Source organism: Geotrypetes seraphini, chromosome 16 (genome assembly GCF_902459505.1).
Source record: "Geotrypetes seraphini chromosome 16, aGeoSer1.1, whole genome shotgun sequence".
Taxonomy (NCBI): Eukaryota; Metazoa; Chordata; class Amphibia; order Gymnophiona; family Dermophiidae; genus Geotrypetes; species Geotrypetes seraphini.
Window position 1 is genome coordinate 37,158,133 of NC_047099.1, and position 26,281 is coordinate 37,184,413.

General features: G+C 44.3%; 1 protein-coding gene across 3 annotated transcripts; it reads right to left on the minus strand.

Moving 5' to 3' along the window:
• Positions 1 to 15,407: 15,407 nt before the first annotated feature.
• Positions 15,408 to 23,541, minus strand: KRTCAP2 (keratinocyte associated protein 2). 3 transcript variants are annotated; one of them, XM_033923075.1, is made up of 5 exons: positions 23,387 to 23,541; positions 21,548 to 21,702; positions 17,716 to 17,779; positions 15,988 to 16,054; positions 15,408 to 15,631 (listed from the first exon to the last, which is right to left on the minus strand). In XM_033923075.1, the coding sequence occupies exons 1-5, from the start codon at positions 23,388 to 23,390 to the stop codon at positions 15,511 to 15,513; spliced, it is 411 nt and encodes a 136-aa protein (XP_033778966.1). In that variant the 5' UTR covers positions 23,391 to 23,541; the 3' UTR covers positions 15,408 to 15,510. The 3 variants fall into 3 exon arrangements, with proteins under 3 accessions (XP_033778966.1, XP_033778968.1, XP_033778967.1); XM_033923077.1 differs by lacking the exon at positions 23,387 to 23,541 and adding an exon at positions 23,013 to 23,268; XM_033923076.1 differs by lacking the exon at positions 23,387 to 23,541 and adding an exon at positions 23,002 to 23,268.
• Between the last annotated feature and the right edge of the window lie 2,740 nt (positions 23,542 to 26,281).

Genomic DNA, 26,281 nt, shown 5'->3' on the forward strand with positions numbered 1-26,281 from the left:
TGGTTCATGGGGAGCCAGTGCGAATCAATCAAAAAAGGAGTTACGTGGTCATATTTTTTACCTTTACGTATAAGTTTGACGGCGATATTTTGAATTATCTGTAAACGTTTTCTTTTCTTTTTGCGTGATGTTAATTAGTAACGAATTGCGATAACCAGCGAGTGTATTAAAATATTTAAAGATTTAGGCTCCAGAAATTTGGAGATTGAACGAATCATACGCCATCGGTAGAGGCAAGATTTAACAGTGTTACTTATATGTTCGTGATAGGAGAAATTTTCGTTGATAACAACCCCAAGTATTTTTAATGAAGAAATTAAGTCTATATGCATGTTGTTAATAATAAAGGGAGTAGCTAACTTTCACCATGTCCCCACCTTCAGTGTAAACATTTTCCAGTGTTGCTCCTTAAATTATCCCCTGGAGCCTCAGACTTGCTCTGGAGCAGTCTTTCCGTTCAGAACAGCTGCAAAACCACTCAGTAATGTAATGTAATGTAATTTATTTCTTATATACCGCTACATCCGTTAGGTTCTAAGCGGTTTACAGAAAATATACATTAAGATTAGAAATAAGAAAGGTACTTGAAAAATTCCCTTACTGTCCCGAAGGCTCACAATCTAACTAAAGTACCTGGAGGGTAATAGAGAAGTGAAAAGTAGAGTTAGAGGAAAAATAAAAATAAAATAAACATTTTAACAAGACAGCATTGATCTAAATACTTTGGAAGGTAGAAGAGAGGAGAGAAAGGAATAGAAGCAGTCTCAGCCCCTTGGATCCAGGCCTCTGCTGTGGAAAGGGTTAACATATTTTCGGGTCTGCTTTCTTTTTCTTTGCAGGAGGGGGACAGCAGTATGGAAAAAAAAGACTCTTTTTCCCAGCCTCCTTTTGGCTAGGGTCAGCGTTCCCTTCTCTCCCCTCTCTTCCCTTGTCCTCTTTTAAAAATCTCACTTTTTCCAATGTATTTTAGAGGATAAGATTTTCGTCTCATCTGCAAGACACAGGCATGCACCTCCAATTCACAAATTTAGGGCACTGGAACCTCCACCATGGCATGACCCTATCTTTTCCTAAGCTAGGAGAAAAGAGGAGGCCGCTCTCAGCTGGCAGTCACAGCAGGGTAGGGAAAGGCTGAAGGTGGCTAAGATCAGACAGCTAATTAGGAGAAGAACAGTGTTCTTTGCACACTTGGAAAGCTTGCCTTAACTAGTGAGATAATTAAAATTTGCTGATGACACAAAGTTGTTCAAAGTTGTTAAATCGCAAGAGGACCTTGGGAGACTGGGCCTCAAAATGGCAGACGGCATTTAATGTGAGCAAGTGCAAAGTGATGCATGTGGGAAAGAGGGACCCGAACTACAGCTAAGTGATGCAGGGTCCCACGTCAGGAGTCATGGCCCAGGATAAGGATCTAGGTGTCATCATTGACGATACCTTGAAACACTCTGCTCAGTGTTCAGTGGCAGCTAAGAAAGCAAATAGGAATGGAAAACAAAGATGAAAATGTTATCATGCCTTTACATTGCTCTATAATACAACCGCACCTCGAATACCGCCTGCAGTTCTGGTCACTGCATCACAAAAAAAGACCCAGTGGAATTAGAAAAGGTACAGAGAAGGGCGACAAAAATGATAAAAGGAATGGAACGACCTCCCTATGAGGAAAGGTTAAAGAGGCTAAGCCTTTTCAGACTGGAGAAGAGATGGCTCGGGGAGATACAATAGATATCTATCAAATACTGAGTGGAATGGAAAGGGTAGATGTGAATCGCTTGTTTACTCTCCAAAAATACTAGGACTAGGGAGCAGATGTTCAAACTAGTATGTGCAAGTAAGACTGGTTGTAAGCCAGTCTAACTTGTGAGTTAGTTCAGCCTCCAATGCACAAAAAAGGTTCTCGGTGGCTTTTACAGACCACAATTGCACTCACCAATAATCCTCTTCCAACCAGAATCTTCTTTCAGTTCCTTCCCTAAAAATCATCGGTACTAGAAGGGCCGACATCTTTTCGGTGACTGGTCCCCTATGGTGGAATGCCCTTCCCCAATATATTCGTAACGAAAAAGATATTTTAATATTTAAAAAACTTTTAAAATCTTATTTATTTAGAGATGCTTTTAATGTTTAAAGTATAATAAATTTAATATTGCTGAGGTTATTACTTCCCTTACCTACTGTTATTTCCTTATTCTACCCCAAACAAAAATTGTAACTTTCATCTTTTCCTTCCCACTGTATGTTTGTTCAAGTTAAATGCTCTTATGTTAAAATGTCGACCCCTTTGCACTTGATATATTTTTTGTAATGTACATCGCTTAGTGATTATAATAGGCGATTTATCAAATTGTGTTAATAAACTTGATAAACTTGATCCTATGCAAATGCATTTACAATGAGCTTATTAGTATTAAAATGAGCACTGCATGTAATGTACATCCCCACTTTTTAGTGTGCAAACATTTCTGGCATGTTGGAGCTGTCCAAAGAAGGCTTGGATAGGTTCCTAGAGGACAAAGGGATTGAGGGGGTACAGATAGGAGTAGAGGTAGGTTTTAGGAATAGTCAGGGACCACTGTTCAGGCAATAGGTCTGATGGACCGCTGGCCGAGATGGACCTCTGGTCTGCCTCAGCGGAGGCAACTTCTTATGTTCTTATGTTCTTAAGAGCATTTGGCTTGAATTTTAAAGTCTGTTAAGAGTGGCCATGTGTGTCTTTGTGTGCGTGTGTTTTCTGTGCCTAATAGTTGCATCTAAAATCACAGTGGAACACATTAAAAAAAAGACTTTCAAAGTTGATAAAGATAAGGCTGAATTGCTTAACAAATATTTCTGTTCTGTGTTCACAGCTGAAGTGCTGGGAGTGGGACCGCAGAAGACAAATGCAAATAGGTCTGGTAGACCTTGATTGATTTTCAGAGAACTGTGTTCATGAGGAGCTAGCTAAATTAAAGGTGGAAAAAGTGACAGGGCCAGACGGTGTACATGCAAAGATACTGAAGGAACTTGGGGATGATCTGGGGGGCTCTAGAGTCAGGAGTGGTACCGGAGAACTGGATAAGGGCGGATGAAAGCCCTCTGCACAAAAGTGGAAGTAAGGAAGAAGTAGGGAACTACAGGCTGACAAGTCTGACTTGTGTGGTAAGTAAATTAATAGAAACACTTTTAAAACAGAGAATAGTGACGTTTCTAGAATCCAGTAGATTACAGGATCCGAGGCAACATGGATTCACAAGAGGCAGACCTTGTCAGACAAATCAATTTCTTTGACCGGGTGACCAGAGAATCGGACAGAGGGAGAACGCTAGATGTGGTGTGTTCACATTTTAGCAATGACTGTGACTGTGTTCCACACAGGCACCTAACAAACAAACTGAATGTCTTCAGTATGGGCCCCAAAGTGACAATTCTGGAGGCCGCACCTTCCAAAAGATATCAAAAAGATGGAGTCAGTCCAGAGGAAGGCTACTGAAATGGTGTGTGGTCTTCGTCATAAGGCGTATGGGGACAGATTTAAAGATCTCAATCTGTATACTTTGGAGGAAAGGTGGGAGAAGGGAGATATGATAGAGACGTTTAAATAACTACATGGCGTAAATGTGCATGAGTCTCATTTGAAAGGAAGCTCTGGAATGAGAGGGCATAGGATCAAGTTGAGAGGTGATAGGCTCCGGAGTAATCTAAGGAAATACTTTTTTACAGAAAGGGTGGTAGATGCATGGAACAGTCTCCCGGAAGAGGTGGTGGAGACAGAGACTGTGTGTGAATTCAAAAGGGTCTGGGATATGCACGTGGGATCTCTTAGAGAGAGAGGAAGAGATAATGGTTATTGCGGATGGGCCAACTAGATGGGCCATTTGGCCTTTATCTGCCATCATGTTTCTATAACCATAAAGCTCTATGACATAACAGTGCAGGTGTAAAGAGCCTTAGCCAATAGGAAGAGGAGATGCAAATGTTAAGAACCTAGCCAATAGGGAGAGGAGGAGATAGTGGCTGCTCTGGATGGGTCATTTGGCCTTTATCTGCTCTATGACCTCACAATGCAGGCGTAAAGAGCCTTAGCCTAAAGGAAGAGGAGATGCAAATGTTAAGAGCCTTAGCCAATAGGGAGAGAAAGAGATAATGGTTACTGCAGATGGCCAGACTAGATGGGCCATTTGGTCTTTATCTGCCATCATGTTTCTATGTAAATCAGAAATGAGCAAAAGGTCAAAAATAAGCAGAAAGGAACCAGATCATGGTAGTAGGCTGAAGTTCTGATCCCACTACTGTCGTCAAGCTCACCATCTGGCCCCGAGAAAGTCACCCACTATAACCTGCCTGTCCCTGAGGAAGCACCTGAGTCTAAGAGGTCAATGCCCAGTGGTCTCGGTTCAAAGGCTGTCCTAGTTCCCCAGTGCACCTAAAGCCCCTCACCCTCAAAGATTTAATTAAGGCAGGATGTCCTCTTCTACTTCTCTGGAGCTGGTATACAGCATAATTAGTTAAGCAGCATAAATTCATTAGGAATGTGGATAATTGTTCAGTAGAACTATTCTGGGCTATAAAGAGAAAACATGGGGGCACTAAGTCTTGCTAACCTCCCTCTCCCTCTTCAGTGATCACTAACCACCAGGGGTCAGCTGAAGGTGCCTTTCACTTCTGACAGAAACGGGGATATACCAAGACCTCAACAGAAAAGAATACCAGAAAGGTGCTAGTGCCAGATCCCAGCATTGGCTCTTAGAGAAACTGTAGGTCTAAGAGAAAAAGAGGCAAAGCCTTAGACAAGACTGCTCTCCAGTGGTCAAACAGCTCAGTTGAGCAGCGAATACAGTAAAAGCACTGGCTGAAACAAATGCAAGCTCTGTCCCCCTTGTACTAGGTATCATTGGCCTAACTGAAGAAACTTTCCCGACTCACCTGATGTTACCTGAACATATTATGTCTACCTTGTGAACTCCAGGAGGAGCTCTTTGGTACAATGCAAGGAAATTAGCTGTGAATTAAGAGGGACTGAGAACATGTCCAACGCATCATCATGGTATGTACTGCAAACCAAATTCATTTGGAGACACTACCCATTCCTCTGCCTAGTGGAATCCTGCTGGGTCAGCCTTCCTGCCTGGAAGGAAGAGAAAACTAAGTGGAAGGCTCAGGGGAAGTTCTTCCTTAATGACAGGGTGGTAGATTCCTGGAATAAATCATATCAAGTGGCACACTCAGGAAGACGGAGATGAAAACGGTGAGAGCCAGGGAGAACATGTAAAAATGACACTTGGGTGAACCAAGAATTCTTTAGTTACAACTATAATATATATATGTGAAAGCCAATAGTCACCCATAACCACATGGATCAAATCAGGGCTGACACAAAAAATATAAAATTAAAGTTTAAAAAAAAAAAAAAAGAAATCAGTATGAACCGAGAGTGAGAATATGGAAAAGGCAGATTGGGGTTTCCCTGACATCTCCGGTGCAGGAACCGTCAGGGGAAGCCCTTATCAGCAGATCATAGCTCCAGAGCCAGCAGGGGAAGCCCTGATCAACTGGGGCTCAGGAGCCGGCAGGGGAAGCCCTTATGAGCAGATCATAGCTCCAGAGCCAGCAGGGGAAGCCCTGATCAATTGGGGCTCAGGAGCCGGCAGGGGAAGCCCTTATCAGCAGATCATGGCTCCAGAGCCAGCAGGGGAAGCCCTGATCAACTGGGGCTCAGGAGCCGGCAGGGGAAGCCCTTATCAGCAGATCATGGTTCCAGAGCCAGCAGGTGAAGCCCTGATCAACTGGGGCTCAGGAGCCGGCAGGGGAAGCCCTTATCAGCAGATCATGGTTCCAGAGCCAGCAGGTGAAGCCCTGATCAACTGGGGCTCAGGAGCCGGCAGGGGAAGCCCTTATCAGCATATCATGGCTCCAGAGCCAGCAGGGGAAGCCCTGATCAACTGGGGCTCAGGAGCCGGCAGGGGAAGCCTCGAATCAGCTATGCCAGCAGTTATCACTCTCCCAGCTCACTGAGGCTCTGGAGCTGACATTGGCTGGATAGAGGGGGAGAAAGGCAGGTGAAGTCTTTCTTTTGGGTGGGGAGGGGAGGGTGCAGCTATTGTGCGCGTGTTGTGTGACTGCGCAACACATAGCTACTAGCAGCTCTAGAAAAATCTCCCCCTAAAGGGGTGGGGGGGAGCATTTCCTTTAGGGCATCACAAGGAGAGTTCATTAGAATACTATTGTGCTCCTTGTAATGCATTTGCATAGGGTTCTCGGTGGCTGCTACGAAGATTGGTTAACAGCCCCCGAGAATCCTTTTGAGCATCGGAAGGAGAGCTTCCGTGCCAGTAACACTGCTTTAACGAGTCTTACTGGCATGGAAAGCTTTATGAACATCGGAGCCTCAGAGAATTGGTAAAAAATAGGATAAGCAGTGGGCGACAAAGAAAGCAAACAGGATGTTGGGCATGATAAAGAAGGGAATCATGAGTAGATCGGCGGACGTCTTAATGCCGCTTTACAGAGCAAAGGTCAGACCACACTTGGAGTGGTGGTGGATGCCTGGAATGCGCTTCCAGAGGTTGTAATAGGACAGAGTATGGCAGGGCCGCCATCAGGGCAGTACTACCAGTCCTGCATTCAGGGGCCCGGAGGTGACAGGGGGCCCGGGCTCCCCCAAGGTCCTAGGCAGTGTTCCCTCTAAGGCAGCGGTCTCAAACACGCAGCCCACGTGTGGCTCTCCAGGTTTTATTTGCGGCCCGCGGTCTGGAGGCGATCATTCTCTTCCTTTTGGAGCAGCAGCCGGCTCATTCGTTCAAAGCCGCGGGTTGGCGGCTCCTTGCGCTATCCACTCCTGCATCGGAAGCCTCTCTGATGTCACAACATCAGAGAGGCTTCAGACGCAGGCGCGGATCTCGCAAGGAGCCGCCACCCGCGGCTTTGAACGAACGAGCCGGCCAGACACGCTGCTGCTCCAGTGGCGTACCAAGGGGGGGGCGATCAACTGTTTTCGTCTAGAGCAGTGGTGCCCAACCTGCTTCCCTTCCCTTCTCACTGCTGCCATCGGGGATCAGGCCGGCCCCCTGTCTTTGATCTCCCTGCTTCTCTTCCCTGCGGGGCCGACCAACTCTCGCGGCGGCCTGACGTCAATTCTGACGTCGAGAGGACGTTCTGACTAGCCAATCGCTGCCTGGCTGCCCGGAACGTCCTTTCCGACGTTAAAATTGACGTCGGGCGGCGAGAGTTGATCGGCTCCGTGCAGAAGATTGCGGCAGCGGCAGCAGCCTATTCCGCGGCGGTGGTGGCATGGGGGAGGCAGGAAGGAAGAAAGAAAGAAGGTGGGGGGGAGGACAGGGAGCCAGAAAAAAAAGCAAAAAATGGGGCACGGAGGAAGGAAGGAAGAAAGAAAGAAGGGGGGGGGACAGGGAACCAGAAACAAAGCAAAAAAATGGGGCACAGAATCAGAGAAAGACAGACATAGAGAAAAAAAGAAAAAGTTGGGGGAGGGAATGAGGTCTGGAGGAGAGGAAGCATAAAGGAGGCTGAAAGAAGGGAAGAAATATTGGATGCACAGTCAGAAGAATAAAGTGCAACCAGATGAAATTACCAAACAAAGGTAGGAAAATGATTTTATTTTCAATTTAGTGATCAAAATGTGTCTGAATTTATATATGCTGTCTATATTTTGCACTATGGCCCCCTTTTACTAAATCGCAATAGTGTTTTTTAGTGCAGGGAGCCTATGAGCGTCGAGAGCAGCGCTGGGCATTTAGCACAGTTCCCTGCGCTAAAAACTGCTATTGTGGTTTAATAAAAAGCCAACTCCCGACCTCCCCCCCACTCTCCTCCCCCCCTGTGCTTCTCTCTCCCTCCCTCTTCCCGGCCAATCCAACCTGTCGCTGCCTGTAACTCGGATAAAATTCTGCTAAAAGGCACCAACATTTCCTTCCTCGTTACTTGTAATTCCGACAAAATGTTGTAAATCCGTGTGCAGCTAATTAATTGATGTGAACTGCCTAAAACTCACTGGGTATGGCGGTATACAAGAACATAATAATAATAATAATATTTGTCTATTTTTGTATGGTTGTTACTGAGGTGACAATGCATAGAGTCATCTGCCTTGACCTCTTTGAAAAAAACCCAGAATAGGAATGATAATTAACATTTTCTCGGCGTATAGTGTGCTTTGTGTTTTTTTAATTTTATTGTTGGTAGATCATTTTGACTTGGTCATTTTAAAGTAGCTCGCAAGCCCAAAAAGTTTGGGCACCCCTGAACTAGAGCGTTGAAGCTGTGTATTTCTATTTTATCCCCCCTTTTACAAAACTGTGGAGTGTTTTTTAGCGCCAGCCATGGTGGTAGCAGCTCTGATGCTCAGAATTCTATGAGCGTCAGGGCTGTTACCACCGTGGCTAAAATCCACACTACAGTTTTGTAAAAGGGGGAGGGGTTCGTTTGTGATGACATATTCCATACTAGGCGAAGGTGTTTTCTGTGTTCTTTGTGTTTGAAAGACATGGTTTTCTGTTAGGATTGACGATGTAGGATTGATCTGTGCTGGTCTGGCTTGTTTAGTTTTACAATGGGTGTATTGATGTACTGCTCACTGCAATATGTAACATGCTGCCTTTTCCTAGGTACTCATGTGTGACGTGTGGTTTGTTACTAAAAATCATGTTTTTCATACAGATGGGGGGGTGCCAAAAAATGATGGGCCCCGGGTGTTACATATGCTAGGTACGCCACTGTATGTAAAGATACCAGAAAGCTGGCGTAGCAAAAACTTTAAGTAAATTGTTATTCTTCTAAGTTTTGAGTATTTAACCCTCCCACAATCTCACGGGCACTCGTTTCAAGTTTATTGAGATTTTGATTTAAACGCAATATCAAATATTTTCAATGCGTATAACAAAAATAAATTTGGGGAAATAAATAAAACCATTTGAACAATAAACATACAAACATATCCATAGATGATTAAAAATACATAAGGAGTACAAGGATAAACTACATTTGTTTAAAAATGCGTCCTCCGTGCCTGCTCATAAATTTGTGGAGTATGTAACTTCTCACTCATGCATATTTTTTTTTGCACACACCTCATCAATCCTTAGAGGGAACATTGGTCCTAGGCCACCATAGAACAAATTCCTGTATTATGCTTCTGCTGTGCACAACAATACATACTTTTTTTTGTCCCCTGCCGATTTCCTGATAGCACCCCCCCGGACAAAAGGGGGGGGAAGGGGTGCGTGGGGGGGGCCCAATAGGATTGCTCAGTAAGGGGCCCAGAAATTTCTGATGGCGGCCCTGGAGTATGGTATTGGGTTCAAGAAGGGATTGGATGAATTCCTGAAGAAGAAAAGGATAAAAGGGTATAGATAGAAATCATTATACAGGTCCTGGACCTGATGGGCTGCCGCGTGAGCGGGACTGCTGGGCAGGATGGACCCCTGGTCTGATCCAGCAGATGAACTGCTTATGTTCTTATGCTTTCTTAAAAAATATTCTTAAGTTACAGCCATGTGCGCAATCTCTTCTTTCCATCAAAGCTGCTAGAAAGTGTAGTTACTTACCTGTAACGTAGGTTCTCCGTTATACTAAACTCCCTACCCATTGTCAATCCAGCATTTGTAGTAGATTTAGCAAGAAATCTGCCTTGCTGCCTGTAACGAATGGCTTTGCAGCTGAATTTTGACAGGGGAATGAAACCTCGCAGTTCTTTTCAATCTAATGGCTGCCTGCGACATGACTGGTCATGAAGTGCTTTAATTTAGACTTAGTGGCACCAGTGCTGGGTTAAGCTTGTCATGGTTCAAGTCATTTTCAAGTGGCAGGTCATGAACAGCAGTCATAGAGAATAAGGTCCCCCCCCCCCCAAATCAGAACTAGCCCTGTGATAAGGGACTGTCCTGTCTCCTGAACTTTTCAACATATACATGCTGTCAGTATTAAGAAATTCTTAGAGCGTCGGAGCGTTTAGCGCGCTGGGCCGTGGTAGAAACCTCGACTGCAGCTTAGTAAAAGGGGGTATGGTTTCAGTGACGTGGCCCCGCTCCTTTGGACGTCATTCCTTAAGGCATCGAGAATCGGTTTAGAATTGTAAAGGGCTAGTTTAAGGCTTTTATATTTATTGGTGTTTATTTTATACTTAGGTCCTCTTTTACGAAGGTGTGCTAAACCAGTGTTTTTCAACCTTTTTACACCTAGGGACCGGCAGAAATAAAAGAATCATTCTGTGGGCCGGCATCGGTCCGTGGACCGGCGATTGAAGAACACGGGGCGAAGTCGTGGGCCAGGCTCCGCCCATCTCTACCCAATCTCCACCCCAGAACCCCGCCCCCCCCATAATAGTACTAATTGCACCTTGCACGTCCCGTGCCTCATCTGGAAGCCTTCCCTCTGACGTTGCAACGTCAGAGAGGCGGCTTCCGGTGCAGGCGCAGGACGCCCGTAGGAGCCACTGCCCGTGGCTTTGTGCACTGAATCAGTTAGGAAGAAGGAGCTGGCTCGAAGATAACGCCGCATCGATCGCACCGTGGACCGGCGGTTGAAGAACACTGTTTTGGGCCTGATGCACGTGCTGGCCCTGTGGACCGGCAGGAAATTTCTGTGGACCGGCACTGGTCCATGGACTGGTGGTTGGAGAACACTGTGCTAAACGATTAGCGCACTTTAGCAAAATGGGGTATATTTGTTAATCTTATATACAGTGTGTGCGTACTTTGTGTAGAATTTGACGCTACAAAATGAGTCAAGAAATACAGAGCATTTGGAGAGGTCCATTATCCTCCATACCTGCACTGATTCTGAGTATCTATATCTGTAGTTTGATGTTTGGGGATGTTCTCGTTCTCTTGTTGAATCCTTCCTAATAAAAATGATTTTAAAAAAAGAATTTGATGCATCTGCTCCGATTATTCTAAAGAGGCGCTGGAGTTTTGTTTCTTTATTCCTGATATTTGGAACTTTACAACCATGCCATACTGTGCATCTCCTGGGCAGAAATTCAGCAAATCACCTCCCCCTCCCCCCCAAACAGCGCAGCGAGTGCCAATTCTATAATGGCGTCAGGGCACCCTGCTGCTGTTACAGAACACTAGTGCAAAAAGAAGGCGCATCCACTTATACCATGACAAGCGTAGGAGGGCACGCTCTCAATTAATGCGCGCATCTGATAGCATTCAATAAGATGTGCTTTGATGGGCGACACTCCCATGTACCGGCAATTCTGCTCATACATGTATGCACCCTTTTCAGTTGCACAAGCTTACACAATAGCGTTATGGCACAAGTAAGGCAGACTTGCACGGTCTATGTCTGCATATGGCCGTTTGGTGGAGGATGGGCTGGGCAGGGCTTCAGTTTCTGGGAGGGTGAAGAAGGACTGGAGTGAGCTTTAACGGAGACTTCAGTAGTTGGACCCTAAGAACAGTACCGGGCAGAGCTTTGGATTCTTACCCAGAAATAGCTAAGAAAAAAACAACAACAAATTTTTAGACTGAATCAGGTTGGGCAGACTAGATGGACCATTCGGGTCTTTATCTGCCGTCATCTACTATGTTACTATGTGTACGCCTCAGACGTGCCTAAGAGCAGGCACTCCTTATAGAAAATTGTTTCCTAGAGTTTTTGATGAGTGATAAATAAATTTGCTTATACAAATGCATGGTGTACTCTGTTCAAGATCTTTGTCCCATTTAAGTTTTCCATCAACCCACCTCTGTACCATTATCCAAAAAAAAGACTGATCAGATGTGGCTCCAGGAGTGTCCTCCACTTTGGGTCCCTGCCCCAGCAGGCTGCTTTATTTCTTCTGTTTGGGAAAGTATCAAAAGTTTTGCTGAAAATCCAGTAAACTACATCCCACACACATCCTTTGTTTTCTAGTCACCCAATCAATCACTGACAAAATCCATGCCGTCTTAAATGTTGCAGCCCACTGGATTACAGACAGTTCTGTGGTCTCCACGAATTGTCCTACCTCCACGGTCAGATTAACCAACCTCCGGTTTCCATCCTCTCTGTTACCCCTTTTACGAAGAGGCACCACATTCACACTCTGTGCTCTCATGGAATCACCCCATCTCCAAACATCTATTGAAGACATGTACATCAATGGATGCACCAAAATCTCTCTGAGCACCCTTAATATTTAAGGGTGCATCCCAGCAGGATTTTGCCCTTCTTCAGTTTTGTCAGTTCCACATACGCTTCTTCCTTGTGTCGTATCTACCCCGCTCCAATATGTATCCTTAGCAAATCATTCTTCAGAATATTTGTTTAGCATTTCTGCTTTTTCCTCATCTCTTCACACTTTGGACCCTGTCTCTTCTTAGTGTTAAAATTCCACTTCTGATCCTCCTGAAAATCATTGCTACCTTGTTTTAACTCTTAATTATCCTTTCTTCTACCCCACTTTTCCATTCCTGATTTTTTTTTTCCCTACCGGATATTCTTCTCCATGTTTTTCTTTTTCAGATCATCTCCACTTAATGAAAACTAACCTAATTTTTAGCCATCCCTCAGAGAATAAAACAGGGATTTTATTTCCTCTAACTTTTATTGACTCTCCAACCCACTGTTCTGCTTCTGTATCTCCTCCTGTCTGCCAGGGCCTCTTTAGCCCTACTTCCCCAATTTTTTTTAGCCTTTATTTTTGAAATCTAGGATTTGGGGTTTTGTGCGATTTCTCTCTGCGGAGGCTGCTGTTTTCACACATCCCATGGACCAGATCCTACGCAACCCCCTTCCTTCTGGTTTTATCTCCCCGCCTCAACTAAGCAAAACCTACTGAAGGGGAGTCCACATATAGCAGGTTAGAATTCCCCTCGCCCACTTCCCTCCTACCTTTTCAATGTCTTTCACCCTATCTTCAGATAGTTAATGAGTAGATATGTACAGCTGCCTCTTTCAACACAGCCAACAGCATCTGCTTTTCACCCCCACTGCCTGTAGACTTTGATATTTTCTTTTGCAAAAGATACTTTCTCTTTTCTGGTCAGATCTGGGAAGTCAGGCTTCAAAGAGGCTAGATAGGATTTGGATTTGTAATTCACCAACAACACTGGAATTTTAATCCTAACAATTTTTAATACCGACAACATGTATATGTTGAAAATGATAGGAGACAGGATAGTCCCTTATCACAGGGCATGTTCTGATTGGGAGGGGGGGGGACCTTATTCTCCATGACCGCCGAGCGTGACCTGTCACTTGAAAATGATTTGAACCACAGCAAGATTAAGACCAATACTGGGTGCCACTAAAGTAATGTTATAATTGTATCCCATTCACTAGACTCACTGAACCATGTCTCTGTGAAAGCAACAATACACAAGTCTGCCTCTGCTCTACTGGGACAGATCGAAGGTCCATCAAATCCAACAGTGCCCAATCCAGGTCACAAGTACCTGGCAAGATCTCAAAAGATTAAAACAGACTTTATGTTGTTTATTCTAGAAATAAGTAGTGGATTTTCCCAAGTCTATTTTAATAATGGCTTATGGACTTTTCATTAGCCAAACCTTTGTTTTAAATCTACTACTTAGTGGCTTTATCACATGCCCCTAATCCTAGTATTTCAGAAAGAGTAAACAAACGATTTACATCTACCTGTTCCACTCCACTCCATATTTTATAGACCTCTATAATATCTCCCCTCAGCCATGTCTTCTCCAAGCTGAAGAGCCCTAGCCCAGTGGTAGGCAAACTTTTTCAGTTCAAGGCATCCTTAAGTGTGTCAGTAATTTTTCATGGCACCCCCTAAGTCAAAACAAATACCTAACAGTTCCCTCCCCCTTCACCCAAAGTCTAGCATAGCTCCTCCCTCCTCTCATGGTGTGGCAACTTTCCTCTCCTCCTTTCACTCCCCCTCCCCTCATCTGGTATTTCTCTCCTCTCCCCCATGGTCTGCCATTTCTTTCTCCTCTACCTTCTGTTCCATGGTCTGTTCGTCTCCTTCCTCCCCCCACCCCCAATTTGACGGTTCTCTCTCTTACCCCTTCCAATCAGGCACAGCATTTCTCTCCATGTGGGATCTGGTACCTCTCTCCCCTTATCCCCCCCTCCCCCCTTTTGCAGCTTGTGATCTTCAAACTACTGGCAGCTTAAACACACTGCATTCAGTGGCCCCAGAAGCTTTTCCCGCTGCTTGAACTTCCTATTCCTGCAGAGGCAGGACAATGCAGCACAGGGAAAGCTTTCAGGTCACTGAATATAAGAATAGCCTCACAGTGACCAACTCAGGTCACTAGTACTTGGCAAAACCTCCAAAAGTAGCAACATTCTATGCTACCAATCTGAGTAGCCCATCCTCACGGTGGCCAATCCAGGTCACTAGTACCTGGCAAAAAACCCAATTAGCTCTACCCTTCTCCATTGAGAATACCAACCATTTAACCCTACTCTCTGTATTCTATCTTTTGAGCAATTCTTAATGCACAGTAGGACATCACCTCCTATCCAATGACGATCTAATTTCCTCGGTCGTCTTTCATGAGATTCTCTGTCAAATGCTCTAAGAGCTTGCATACCTGGAATTTTATTGGTAACTCAAGAGTGTGGGCACTTGTACTCAGATCCTTCCTATTCCTCCTTGGCTTGCGGACACTCTATTGGCTTAATAAGAGCCTTCCTGCTTTTTCTCCTTGGCTTCTGAGCAATCTGTACAGCCTCATAACTGTTCCTTTCAGTTCCCTCCTGCTCTAGTTTTTAGCTTCCCTCTTGTCTCATTCTTTTCACTGTCTTCATTTGTCAATAATGAGCATCCAAATGCATCAGCTTCCACTTAGATCTCTCTAGAACGTTTTCATAAACAAACATGTGCCATCTATTTCTCTAGATTAGTCACTTATAAATGTACCATCTGAATTCCTCAGAAAAGATCCAGCCACTGTTTATTTAAAAACCTCCTCCCCAGCATCATGCCTGTTCCTGTTCCTCTAAAAGCACTATGGGGTTTTGTCAAGTTCCTAAATGTAGAATACAAGGACTGTCTCTCTACCCTGGTCCTTTGTCCCTGATGGATTTAATATTGTTTTCTCACTTTGCTGAGAATTTAGCTGAGGTTGCTGGTGCTTTTGCCCTTTCTCTTTTCTTCCAAATGTTCCCTTAAGTTCATAACAAAGTCCTCCAGCTTGAGTTTTCCGCTTTTGTGGGATGTTTTAATTTCTCTTTTTGTGTATAGTGGTTGGGGATTTGTTTTTTTTTTAACAGACTCTACATGCTGTTTCAGGAGTATTCCCTTCCTTCAGAGCCCCAAAGACATTCTTTTTGGATTTTATTTGGAAGATTATCTGTGTATTACAGATGTTATAACAGCCCAAACACTGTTTTGTTTTTCTTTTCAAATCCACTGTGGGATTGGGAACAGGGGAGGGAGTGTTGTTCTAATGGATTCCAGTGAAACCAACTCCCACAAAACCAGCCCAAAAGGCTCTGAAGTAATTACAAATAAAAAAAAGACTTTATTGCTACTGAAGAGTCCAGAAATGGCATCATGATTCACCCCCTCACTGAAGAGAAAAGAAGCGGCCGAAAGACTCTTCAGCTTCTCTTCTTGCCTTTGCCGACAGGCTTAGCTGGTGCTACGACCGGACCTGCAGACTGGTAGAGTCCTGAAGAAATCTTGTTCATATAATAGAGATCAAACATTGAGAAAATAAAGCTGAAACAGAGAGAAAAAGAGTTTTACTTAAGTCCAGGCATCAGTTTTGTCAATGTTCTGAAAGTCAGAATATCCTGCCACATAATTTCTAGTCAAGTTTACTTTCAATGTTTGTTTAGGGAGATATGTCAATGCTGATTTTCTAGATTTTTTTTTATGTGTTTTGAAGTTTATTAAGTAATTGCTGTATCCGTCTGTTATAAATTATGTATGTTTGTTGGAATCTGCCTAGAAATGTTGATAGAGCAGAATATAAATTTTTAAAATACATAAATGTCTTCCGGCAAAGTGAGTCGTCTTGAGGAGACTGCTCCTGGTGCGACACCACTAACTCCAGCTTTGCACACATAACTTACCAAGTCGTGACACAGACTCTGTGGACAAGGCCCGAGGCGAAGAGCGCTAGAAACAGGCACATAAGAACTGCAGAGGGAAAGAGTGACAGTGTCAGAGGGCTCAAGCCATTGAAACGTGCATTATGGGGGCAATTTTTTTTAAAATATGGAATTGCAAATTCTTGAGTATTTTGTACTTTTTAACTGGTAAGAAATGTTTTCAAAGTCTCCCTTCGGTAATTCACAGAAAGTTACTTTTGTGCATATGCAAGGATTTCAAAATGAAATCTCCGTGTATCGCTTACCAGCCCTATCAGCAGCCCAGACCTGCCCCTAGATAAATTTGTTTGAAAATAAAGTTTCCACAAGCATACAATACATTGCAGAGAGATTTAAAGGACAAAGCATTGATACCGCAATCAAAAAGAATACAGGTTTCCTTTTAAGATCATTCACGGCATCCTTCCTCCCCTAATCCCACTATCCTTTAACTCCTCGAGTCCTGACTCCACCAGGTCCGCCCATAGATATAAACTATCCTTCCCCTCTCTACGCGGTATTCTCTATGCAGGGAAAATCTCTTCTCTTCAAAATCACAGGTCTCTGGAACGACCTTACTATCCCGTTGCGGAACCTGGGCTCTCTCCAACTATTTATTCCACACGCAACTGAAAGCTTGGCTCTTCTCTAACACGTAATTCTATTTTCCCCCCTTACTCTTCCATTCTATATATAAGCTTATGTAAACCTTTTCCTTTCTCTTCTTATATTTTAAGTTCTTCTAAACCGTGCCAAGCTCCACTTCCGTGGAGAGGATGCGGTATATAAACTTAAGGTTTAGTTTAATTTAGTTTTTCACTCTAATAAAAGTCTTCACATGTCAAAAGCAGTAACAGAGCAATGGTGTCATGTCATATCTGAAGGAACTCCCAGCGACACACTTAGATAAATCCCTGACTGATCAAACAGTGTGTGAGCTGAGAGAGAAGGGTCCTGCCATGAAAAGCCACTGCTGAGCAGTGCTGAACTGAACAGGGAAACTGCATTCATCTCCAGTCTGTGCCCAAGGAGAAGCCCAGACGGAATGCATACAGAATCAGACCCTTCGCCAGCTGGCTGACATACACTCTCTCTCTCTGATCCTAGCAAAAGACACTCAAGCTTTCTCTGAAGCTAGAAGTGATCTCGCCATCTCCTGCAAAAACAGAGTGCTAGCTTAGTATCTGCTCTTAGATGCAATGTCTACTTTCACAGAATTAGATTAGCATCGGCTAAGCATTTGCATTGTGTTGACATAAGTGCTATCTGAATGCCGCCTATTATATCCTTTGTACACTGATGACATTTGCCACATTTCTGTTATAATAGTTGTACTCTGCTGTTTCAATTCAATGTTTTATGACTTTCTTACCTATTGTGTTTGTATGATGAATGAATATTATGAAAGAAATTCTTTTATACTGTTACTATAATCCATCTAGAGCCTTCCAGTTACGCAGAATATAAATGTCCATTAATGCGTATATTTCTGACACAAAATTGTTTACGTTTTAGGTCAAACTGTACTTGCTGTATATAGTGTGTACAGGCAGTTAATAAATCCCAATCAATCAAACTATTATCCACCTAATCTACTATTTTTTCTACCAAGCTCTCTGTTAAATCTGCCGCTACTTTTCTTTACTGTCTGAAACCTCAGCATGTGCGAATGAAAATGAAACCCGAAAAGGAACCTCGCCAGGCACTTACTCTCTGGAAAAATCTTTGCTTGGAATCCTTTCCCAAAGACCAAGTTTTCTAGGTTGTTGAAGGCCTGAAACATGAGAGTTAAGGAAATGCTGAGGTATGGAAGCCATTTCAATGCAATGACAGAGATTCTACACACCTCCCAAGAACCTGAAGCAAGTGCCAATCTTCTGACATAGCCAACGTCCTGAAATGGAAAAATTAGGTCTTACCTTATAATTTTCTTTCCTTGAAGTCAGTCCAGAACTTGCTCAATCTCGAGGTTAGAGATAAACTCTTGAGACTGGGATAAAGGACTTGAACTCAATGTCAATCATGTCGGATTCCAGAAACTGCACTATTCTCCGTTTTAAAAAGTATTTCCATTAATTTACTTACCACAGAAATAAGACTTATTTATTTCATTTGTTTTCTATTCTGTTCTCCCCAAAGAGCTCAGAATGGGTTTCAGGTTAACATATATAACATACAGTTAACAGGTTATAATTTTCCATAGTTACAGTAAAAGTTTTTTAATACAAGTTTTATTCTAATTTGACACATACTAGGGATCTAATACCAATATACATACTAGTATAGAGTAACATAGTAACATAGTAGATGACAGCAGATAAAGACCCGAATGGTCCATCCAGTCTGCCCAACCTGATTCAATTTAAATTTTTTAATTTTTTTTCTTAGCTATTTCTGGGCAAGAATCCAAAGCTCTACCCAGTACTGTGCTTGGGTTCCAACTGTCGAAATCTCCGTTAAAACCTACTCCAGCCCATCTACACCCTCCCAGCCATTGAAGCCCTCCCCAGCCCATCCTCCACCAAACGGCCATACAAAGACACAGACCGTGCAAGTCTGCCCAGTACTGGCCTCAGTTCAATATTTAATATTATTTTCTGATTCTAGATCCTTTGTGTTCATCCCATGCTTCTTTGAACTCAGTCACAGTTTTACTCTCCATCACCTCTCTCGGGAGCGCATTCCAGGCATCTACCACCCTCTCCGTAAAGTAGAATTTCCTAACATTGCCCCTGAATCTACCACCCTTCAACCTCAAATTATGTCCTCTTTGTTTTACCATTTTCCTTTCTCTGGAAAAGATTTTGTTCTACGTTAATACCCTTCAAGTATTTGAACGTCTGAATCATATCTCCCCTGTCTCTCCTTTCCTCTAGGGTATACATATTCAGGGCTTCCAGTCTCTCCTCATACGTCTTCTGGCGCAAGCCTCCTATCATTTTCGTATACAGGTTACAATTTGCCACAGTTACAGAGCAAAGTTTTTCAATATCAGTTTTAACCTAACTTGACACATAGTTACCGGCCTGTAGTTCCCTACTTCTTCCTTACTTCCAACTTTTGTGGAGAGGGACCACATCTGCCCTTCTCCAGTCCACGGTGGGGTGCATGGGGGAGAGAGAAGGGGAGGAACGAAGGCAGGCAGAAAGAAAATGTGCTGCATGTGATTATTAATCATGATGAATAATAAACATATTAATTGTGGTGTTAACTGCAATTAACATGCAGCCCTATTTTTATCATTATCTTTTCATGTAATTAGTAGGTTTGCCTCTATGGATCTAAGTAGACTGGATTTCTAAGGGCTAATTACTGGTTAACAGAGATGCCCTAATTAAATTTGCAGCTCTTAATTGGTTCAAGGGCCTATAAATCAGAGATCAGGTCAGGGGTAGGTGGGCAGGAATTAAAGTCTAATCTGAGGCCGTTATTTATAACAATACCACAGTATCTTTAAAATTGCTCCCTTAAATGCTGGTCTACGGAACTGAAACAAACCCCTCCTTTTTATCCAGCCGAGCTAAATGCCAAGCCACCCAAAGGAATAGAATGGGCAAACTGACATTTAGCTCGCTCTGCTTGGCAGCACAGCTTGAAAAAAAAAAAAAGGGGGGGGGGGAGACTTTACATTCTAAGAAAAAACTATCCATTAAACTTCTTTGCTAAGTGAGCAGAATACTTAAAATAAGTCCCTGGGCTTACCTATTTAATTCTTAAGTTTACATGCAACTTCACAGCAAATTCTTACTAGTGAAGATCTCGCTGTCTCTGGAAGTCCTCTCACAGCACCTCTTCTGTGGTTACAATCAAAGCAGTTTACATATTTATATATTACACTAGTGGGTGCTAGAATATATGTCTGTCTGTCTTTATTTCTGTCTCTCTCTCTGTCCCGCTGTCTTTCTTTCTGTCTGTCTCTCTCCCTGGCCCCCTTTGTCTGTCTGTCTGTGTCTCTCCCTGTCCCTGTGTCTTTCTTCTTTTCTTTTTGTCTCCCTTCCTCTCACTGATGCTATAATATATGTCTGTCTTTCTTTCTGTTTCTCTCCTTACCCCTATCTTTTTCTGTCTCTCTCCCTCCCTGGCCCCCTTCGTCTGTCTGTCTTTCTGTCTCTCTCCCTGCCCCTGTGTCTTTCTTCCTATCTCCTTCCCTACTTCCCTGTGCAGCAGCCACAGCATTCCCTCTCCCTCCATTTCCCTGTCCATCAGCATTTTTTCCCTCAGTCTAGCTTCTCTTGCCCCTCCTACACTCACTACTTTTACTGACTGGCTATCCACTACAACACCCCATAGGCAGGCTCTTAAGTAAACGTCCCAGAAGAACATTTCTGAGACAGGCATCAAAGGGGAGAATACTCACAGAGGCAGGCTCCTGAGTGAGGGAGCGTCGACTCACTGAGGCTTTCAGAATTGCCTCTTCTCCCTCAGTCTGCAGTTTCCTTCCTGCCTGGGCTTGCCAGCTTCTCAATAAGGTTACGGCATGGGTGCTCTTTTCCTTACAGCTGCATCTCCCGGCTCATCCCAGCCAGCTGCTCCCCTCTTGTCGGCCGGCAAGACCACAAGAGAGGAGCCTGCACAGACCAAACAGCCCCAGTGTAACTTTCCGGAGGCTCCTCTCACAATCGCCGCCTTCTCCAACGCAGGAGCGGCTCGTGAGAGGAGCCACTGCAGCGTCTTTTAAGTGAAAAAGAAACTTCGGCCCGGCCTGTAGGTCAGGGGTTTCTCAGGCTGACCGCCACCCGCTGCTGGTGGCTCCGTGCTCGCCCGCCACGGCCTGCAGTCGCCGGCAGCCAACAGCCGCCATGGCCTGCAGCCGCCGACAGCCACCGCGGCCAACATCCGCTTCGGGGGAAGAGAGAGAGATTCGCGCACATGCGCACTCCTACCTGCGGTGCCCTACAGCGCACGGAAAACGGGCGCACGCAGGTGGGAGTGCGCATGCGCTGCTTAGGGTTTTATTATATTAGATATATATTAAACAATGTGTTTAGTGATACAAAACATCCTCTAAAGTACCTGCAAAATAAAGGTTCATTTACAAATAAATCTTTACTTTCCTAGTAGACCCTAGTATAGTGTCTCGAAAACTTTCTGGCTGGTGGCACACTAAATCCAGTGCCCCGGCCGGAAGGCATCCGGAAGTGTGCAGATGTCGACGCGATGACATCACATGCATGCGCGGAGGCCTATCTGGCTGCAAACCGCCATTGAAGGGATCCAGGAAGTGTGGGAAGAGGAGGAGAGACGCCAACCAGGAAGAGAGTCATCCGCACCAGCTGACTTCCTACAGGACATACCTTTCGCTGTGAGAGACACATCCAGTAGACAGGCAGCCGGCATGGATGACTCTCCTCCTTGCCATTGTGTTGCGGCACACAAGAAATCTCAGGAGGCACACCGTTTGCGATACACTGCCCTAGCAACTGCAAACTTCCATCACCACCACTTCCAGAGCTGCAGCACTGAAAACTGTTATTTCCTATGAAAACTTACTCCATTGTCCCTCCCCTATTTAGTCAGCTCCATCAGCTGTTACAAAGGATACGGTAAGAGAAAACAGGAAGAGGCTGGAGCCCAGTAGACCACCCAGGATGGTGAACCACTCGCTGGAGGACAGCTGTTTGCTGTACATCTGCATACCAGCGAAGAGAAGCAGCGAGAGGAGCGAGGACAGAGCCAGAGATGTCCCGGTGCCAACCGCTAAGAGAGAAAATTCAACAGAATATTATTTGAGCATAGTCAATAGGGCAGAAAACAGTAGTTAGGATTTCTGCTGCCAGTCCTGTATTCAGTGGTAACCATAAGAGTTTATCAGGCCACACATCTCAAGACTATGGCTGCTCTTTTTCAGGAAGGCACACTGCAGATCTGCATGCGAATTCAGGCATCACAAAATCAAAGAGACATTGTCACAAGGATAGTATGCATACACTCATCACGGCAACACATGGATCAGAAAGAATCTCTATTACAGTGTACGTGCGTCTGTGTTAGTTATATTTTTGTGTATCAGATACACTATATGAGAACCCATCACTATCTCAGTATTTATAGATCAGGTAAAACATGTATTACATTCGGCATGGATATACACACACACACACACACACATATATACACACACACATATATATATATATATATATATATATAGTAGACTCTCTGTTAACAGGAACTCAAGCAACCATCCCCCCCCAAAAAAAAAAAATCAAAGAAATACTGTAATACTTTAAATAAAAATGAAAATAAAATCAATTTCTGGTGGAAATTTAAGTGTAAACTTGGCACGCCACACCTGACTATGCCCACGCTTTGCCTACCACATGTCCGGTAGTTTGCCTGGAACAGTTTATGGCATGGCATAGTATGGAGTATAGTATTACTTAGGCCTATTTTCTGTAGTAACTTTCAAGCAACCAGAAACTACATTTATCTGGTATCTATCAATCCCCGCGGGTGCCGGTTAACCGAGCGTACTACATGACATCCCTGTCTATGTATATATATATATATATTGCATGGTGTATTGCAGGGGTAGGGAACTCCGGTCCTCGAGAGCCGTACTCCAGTCGGGTTTTCAGGATTTCCCCAATGAACATGCATTGAAAGCAGTGCATGCAAATAGATCTCATGCATATTCATTGGTGAAATCCTGAAAACCCGACTGGAATACGGCACAGTCTATATTAGGTTTCGTACAGAGCCACTCATCATTTAGCCCTACCCAGACTAACAGCTGTTTTTAGGAGTGGGCTTTAGCTATAAATGACAATAGTATTACTAAGACTTGGCCAAAAGGAAAGATTTATAAACTATTAAAAGAGTTTGACCTCATTTCTTTCATAAGACATTAAGTATTATTTTTATTTTTTTCTTTCTCTGAGGCCCTCCAAATCCAAAATGTGGCCCTGCAAAGGGCTGGAGTTGGAGACCGCTGGCTTAAAGGTTTAATTTTTGGAAAAGCGTCTTTATATAGAAAAGACTTCGCTGTAAAATTACCTGCGTCTTACCTAACGTTCCCTCTGCAAGGAACTCCCCCTCCCCCTCCCCCTATGTCCTGTCTGTTCAAAGTAGATTGTAAGCTCTTCGGAGCAGGGACCGTCTGTTACATGTCAGAATGCACAGCGCTACAAAAACGATAAACAGTGGTAGTAGCAGGTGTGTCTAGTCGCACACATCTAACTTTAGAGCTGCATTTCGATTTTATTTTTTTTTAAACCCCCCCCAACTTTAACCGCAATTAAAAGGCGGAAGTGAAGGTTTTTCCCGCCTTCCTTCCTCACAGTCTCGCGCCCTTTCCCCTCCCCCCCCTCCTCCGCTACCTCCCGATCCCCCACCGTTTCCCCCCCCCCCCAAGCAGAACCGGTCCCGCGACCCCGCTTACCCATAATTCCGCCGTCCGCCACGACAGCGCCCCCCGACTGACAGGAAGCGGAAGCGACGCGATGCGCGTGCGCAGCCGACCAAAAAAAGCCACGCGAGCCGCGTTGAAACGCAGCGCCTCCCCGAGGCCGGGCGGAGTCACGGCAGCCGCCCTCTTTCCAGCAAGACATGCTACCATAGTAGCAGCCGGAACTTGGGGAGGGGAGGGGAGGGGAGGGGAGGGGGGGGGCTGCAGCCAGGGTCCAGGGACGAGGAGTTTCCATTGGCACCCCCCCCCCCAGCCCGATCGTGTTGAAAAGTTGCCCCCACCAGGTGCAGTCATGCGTTCCCTTGCCCTCCCCTACTCCACCTCACTAGTACAAAGAGCACTATTGAAAGGTCACTTGGACACACAAAGTCAGAGGCTTGAAGAAAGTACAAGAGGTTCATTACAGCAGTGATTCCCAACCCTGTCCTGGAGGAACACTAGGCCAATCGGGTTTTCAGGCTAGCCCTAATGAATATGCATGAGAGAGATTTGCATATGATGGAAGTGATAGGCATGCAAATTTGCTTCATGCATATTCATTAGGGCTAGCCTGAAAACCCAATTGGCCTGGTGTTCCTCCAGGACAGGGATGGGAACCACTGCATTACAGCATGCCGGACTCTAGTGCAGTGAACAGCCTGCTTAGCAGAGTATTAGAAACAGGAAATGCATGGACTTTTATGCCCTTTTCACTAAACATATGCAAAAACTACAACTTCTCATTTGTTACTTCTATAACTTTTCTACAATTATTATTGGTCCTAAGCCAGCACTTATGATAGGTTCAGGGTTACAACTTTATAGTCCTATGCAGGGGTCTCAAAGTCGCTTCTTGAGGGCTGCAATCCAGTCAGGTCTTCAGGATTTCCCCAATGACTATGCATGAGATCTATGTGCATGCACTGCTTTCAATGCATATTCATTGGGGAAATCCTGAAAACCTGACTGGATTCCGGCCCTCAATGACCGGAGTTGCCCACCCCTGGACTAGCCATAGCATAGGGATCTCAAAGTCCCTCCTTGAGGGCCGCAATCCAGTCGGGTTTTCAGGATTTCCCCAATGAATATGCATGAGATCTGTGTGCACGAGTTCCTGCGGGGATGGAGACAAATTTGTCCCCATGTCATTCTCTGCTACCAATGTTCAGAACCCATTTTACTTAATTTCAGGTCCCAGAGACCATAGAACCAAAAATCATTCCAGAATCACTCTTTTTTTTTTCCACCAAATGTTATGTTATGTTAATCAGGTTTTCTATTCCGCCTTTACCTATTTAGTTCAAGGTCAGATTACATTACAAGAGGTTGGGCTGGTTGCCCAAGGAGTTACAATGAACAGTTTTGCACAGACATTCAATAGAATTGCTAGTACAGGTAGATCAGAACAGTTATTAATACAGTACAGATCACACCATACGAGATCTGGATGGTGCGCAATCTAAAAATCTGATCCAGAAAATAGCAATTAAAACACATAAAATAGCATGTATAGTATACAACAAATGAATGCAAAATGCATAAGATAAGAAATTCAATGACATACAACCATCAATCCAAAGTAATATTAGGCACCCAAGACAGTTACAAATCTACCTCCAACCCAGCACCTTTTGGAAATACCATCTCTACCCCCTTCCAGTGGTAGATGGGCAGACTAGATGTGCCATTTGGCCTTTATCTGCCATCTAAGTTTCTAACATCCATGGCCTCTTCCAACAACACCTGTGACAAAATATAACACCATCCACCCAACAGACATGAGGGCTGAGCATCCATGGGGAAAAAAACAATGTAGCTTTGCCCAGACAATACCCCACCTTCCCAGCACCCTGAAGAAATATCCAGGACCCAAAAGAAACACCAACTGTGCCCTGATCCAACTAGTGCCACAGAAAGAGAACCAGGACCTACGAAAAGAACAAATTTGACCTCAGCTCATTGATCATTATGTACGTCCACCAGCACTCACTAAAAACACCAACTGCACCCCACTTAGCACCCGACACTCACGGCCATTATAGTTTTTGCTTCCATGGAGGGTAACCTGAATGAATATTCAATACATATGGGGAAGCCAGATATTTGACAGCTGTATGGATTATTTGGGAAAATCTGGTAATACTGCGCGATAGGAAAATTGAGTGTCGTGGTCGGCCATGCAAGAATCATAGAGGTTGGCAAGGACTGAAGTGGTCTCCTGCTGGAGATGGTGGAAACCAGTATTTTAGCAGCTTCTGGGCATGCTTAAGAGAGATGTAAAGGGCGGAGATGGGAGGGAGTTAAAAGGTCAGATGAAGGACAAGACGGAGGAGGGAGAGAATTGGAATTATATAAGTGAAGGGGAATAGTAATGGTATGTTCTTTAAAGGTTGTTAGTAGCAGAATTGAGTTCCAGTAGCTGAATTACTGAGGGAATGAAACAATTGTTAAGTTTTGGATGTAAACATATAGGATAGTTCTGTAGGTTATAGTGAACATTGCACCTTTGTCAGCTTTAGAGGGTAAACTGTTACCATCCTATTACCTCTTCCCATGAACTTTGTAATTTAACCAAAAGTATCAACATAGTAACATAGTAACATAGTAGATGACGGCAGATAAAGACCCGAATGGTCCATCCAGTCTGCCCAATCTGATTCAATTTAAATTATTATTATTATTATTGTACATTCTTCTTCTTATTATTATTGTACATTCTAGTGCAGGGGTGTCCAATGTCGGTCCTCGAGGGCCGCGGTCCAGTCGGGTTTTCAGGATTTCCACAATGAATATGCATGAGATCTATTTGCATGCACTGCTTTCAATGCATATTCATTGGGGAAATCCTGAAAACCCGACTGGACTGCGGCCCTCGAGGACCGACATTGG